Source organism: Montipora foliosa, chromosome 3 (assembly GCF_036669935.1).
Source record: "Montipora foliosa isolate CH-2021 chromosome 3, ASM3666993v2, whole genome shotgun sequence".
NCBI lineage: Eukaryota > Metazoa > Cnidaria > Anthozoa > Scleractinia > Acroporidae > Montipora > Montipora foliosa.
The window spans coordinates 21,169,614-21,172,845 of record NC_090871.1 but is presented as its reverse complement, the minus strand read 5'-3'; the positions used below and the strand labels follow the sequence as shown (position 1 = coordinate 21,172,845).

Genomic DNA, 3,232 nt, shown 5'->3' with positions numbered 1-3,232 from the left:
GCATTGCGACCTCAATGGCATCATCTCGTTCCGGGCCGGCTTTTGGAGATTCCTATTGTCTTTTAAGTTCCTGGTTTAGTGCTTGTTTCTCCCAGGAAAACTATGTCATTTCTTTTGAAAACAAACAAAAAAAAAAAAGCTGGACTTAAGTTATCTTTGAAGAGATTTACGTTTGAAGGGTGACTTGGGGATAATCAGAAATAAGTCGTCCTATTACCGGCCATAACTCAGCAATGATACTGTTAATGTTTAGTCATGTGTAATCGTGTCGGATAGGACAAATCCACGTAACGATAGCGGTATTAATCTTGTAGTTCTGATTGTCGTGTTAAGCTTTTTGTTTAATTTGTAGTTGATTTTTTTTTAAATTAAAGATTTTAGTTTCACACAAAGTTTGGTTTATTTGTTAACCCCATATATAATTTTTGTTGTTTTGATTTTCTTATATAACTCTCATCCATACATACAATGTTCCCTCGATTCTTGATAATTAGTGAGTGCTTTACTCGCTAATAGTGGAGAGAAACTTTCTTGAAAGGTTGATTCTTCTGTCAACACCATAATTAGTTGCTAGTGAAACTGCTGATACTACTATTAAATAACCGTTTCTATTCGCGGACGTAGCAGTATCTTGTGTTGGTTTCGTTTTGTGGTTCTATTCTGCTCGGTGAGGTTTTTCACCGGATATTACGGTTTTCCGATCTTCTCAACCTTGCCATTTGATGTGAGCTGCTTTGACCTGACTTCATTTGATTTACAGTCTCATTTCGTAGAACAGTTATCAAGACATGCTCAGCAAGATCAACTCGAGACTTATGTGACTATTACCTTTACCTTACCAACAAACTATTTTTTTATTTCTTCTCTTTTACGCATTTTAATGTTTTTCAGCAACCTTTATCGAAACAAAGAAAACATGATTTTATAACACGAGTTGTTAAAGGTAAATTAACCAGGCTACGTGAAAGAGATTTGAGCTGACGTTTAGACCGTAATTCCTTTAATGGAAACGCGTCATCTTCGATTCATGTCGATTCAGTAAGGGCCTTTCAAATGAAGATTTCCTGGCTTTGTTTCTGTTTTTGTTTGCGCCTTTCAAATGAAGATTTCCTGGCTTTGTTTTTGCAACTCGCGAAATTAACTGTAATGCTAACCAATTAACCGAGGCAGAATTTTTTTTTTAACTCAATCCTTTATCGGTGAGGCGTTACTAAATCTTCAATGACTTTAATATGTGTGTGAAAAATTATCTCAGAAAACATTTGCTCTCTTGTGACGTAAAACCGGAAAGAAGGCAATAGATAAGCAACTCACTTATCCCTAAAAGTAACCACTTGTCCATTGCTCTGCATCCGGAACAACATGGCAAACCTCACTGTTTCGAACTTGACAATTGTTACAATGAACGGCGAAGCGAATTCGAACTATGTCTTCAGCGTGGTTTTCATTTCCACAATCATCTTCATTAATGTTATCGGCTGTCCATTCACAATCGGACTGAACGTGTTGGTGATAAAAGGTGTAAAAAGAAGACCGAGACTTCAGAGTTATTCGAACATCATGCTGGCGTGTTTAGCCGTCACTGATGTGATGACAGGTCTGATCTCGCAGCCTTCGTATATACTATGGCAGACCTTCCTCCTGCTTGATAGCGACATCGCCTATTACTTCTCTGCCGTTCATATGCTTTGTATTGTCGTGTTGTCTTACTCGTCGGCTCTTCATCTCATGATGGTTGTCGGCGAGAAACTGATTGCAATCAAACATCCGTTTTGGTACCCCTACGCTATGACAACACGAAACATTAAGATGGGAGCCTTTTTTTGCTGGGTATATAGCAGTTCGTTTGGAATGCCTCTTCACCTGATCGGTGGTAGCAGCGCCCTGTATTTTCTTTCTGCCTCTCATGTCTTTTTTGTGTGTGTTATTTTCGTTTCTTGTTCTTACGTAATCCTTTACTTCGAAACCCGTCGCCACAAAAAGATGATTAAAGCTCAGCAGCTACCTCAAGAACAAGCAGAAACATTCCTTAAGGAGAGTAAAGCGTTGAAGACGACAGTATTAGTGGTCGGTGCTGTTGGACTGTGTTTGTTGCCAGCATTTCTCTAACTTGTTCTGTTAGCTGTTGGATTTTTCCGCAAGAGAAGTTATCTTTTCCGTCCAATGGATGCAGTGGTGGGCTCTTTCCTGATGATAAACTCTGTTCTTAATCCACTGATTTATTGCTGGCGACAAGAAGAAATGAGGAAGTTTGTATTTAGAGCTTCAGTGCATGCGGTTCATCCAATTGACTAGACTTAAGTATAGGCTAACAAGGTACCTTGTAAGAAAGGTTACACTTGCACTTCAGTGTACTCTCTAAACTAGCTGTTAATATATATTTTTCTAATCCATGTAATTTAAAAGAGAAGTAATCCCCAGCTGATGAAGTGATCTTGCGAAATGTCCAGAAAATTAGGAGTGGAAACAACCGCTGATCAACTTTTGACCCTTCGTTTCATACGATATTTTTTGTTTTATGATGATGATAAGGCGAGGGGGATATATGTGAAAGGCATATATAATTTGTATAAGTGGTAATACTTTGATCCAAAACGGAGCAATGAAGGGGAATGGGTTCGATACCGGGTTGACTCCACAGACTGTGTTCTTTGAAAACAGCGATGACCCCGGTATCGAACCCATTCCCCTTCATTGCTTGGTTTTAATTCTTACCCCTCCTCTTGCCCCTTTCCCTGTCTGCAGTATTTTCTTGGTAGTGGTGGAGATTTAATTTTGTGTAAGGCGATTTTTGTACCCTTACTTTTACTGGGCTCATTACATTTTTTCTTGAACCAAATAATTTTGTAATTAAATGGATAACTTTATTGATGAAACCGGCTCTGGGCCTTTTCCCTGAGCCATTTCACTCCACTTCGTGGTTACTATCTTTTTCGGAATGCCCAGTAAACGAGCTCAGGTCATGCAGCCCAATATTCAAAGGAATTCCTTATTTGGGGAGGGAGAAAGGGCATAAAACAACAAGATGTATTTAGGGCGATTTCATTGTGAGGCAGACACAATACTTAGCTCTTATTAACCGAGCAGGAGGTCTGTGTGTGAGAATCTTGATCGAGCATAAGTTATCCTATCGGCGGTGCTTATTAATACAGGGGTATTTTTGCGCGGTTCAAAACTATGTGGAGAAACCAGAACTTAGCAAGTGTTCTTGGTATCCAAAAAGAAAATTGGG

At 39.1% G+C, this 3,232-nt stretch overlaps 1 protein-coding gene across 1 annotated transcript; it reads left to right on the top strand.

Moving 5' to 3' along the window:
- Positions 1 to 1,362: 1,362 nt before the first annotated feature.
- On the top strand, positions 1,363 to 2,109 carry LOC137995392 (histamine H2 receptor-like). Its single transcript, XM_068840952.1, has one exon. The coding sequence runs from the start codon at positions 1,363 to 1,365 to the stop codon at positions 2,107 to 2,109; it is 747 nt and encodes a 248-aa protein (XP_068697053.1).
- The last annotated feature ends 1,123 nt before the right edge of the window (positions 2,110 to 3,232 follow it).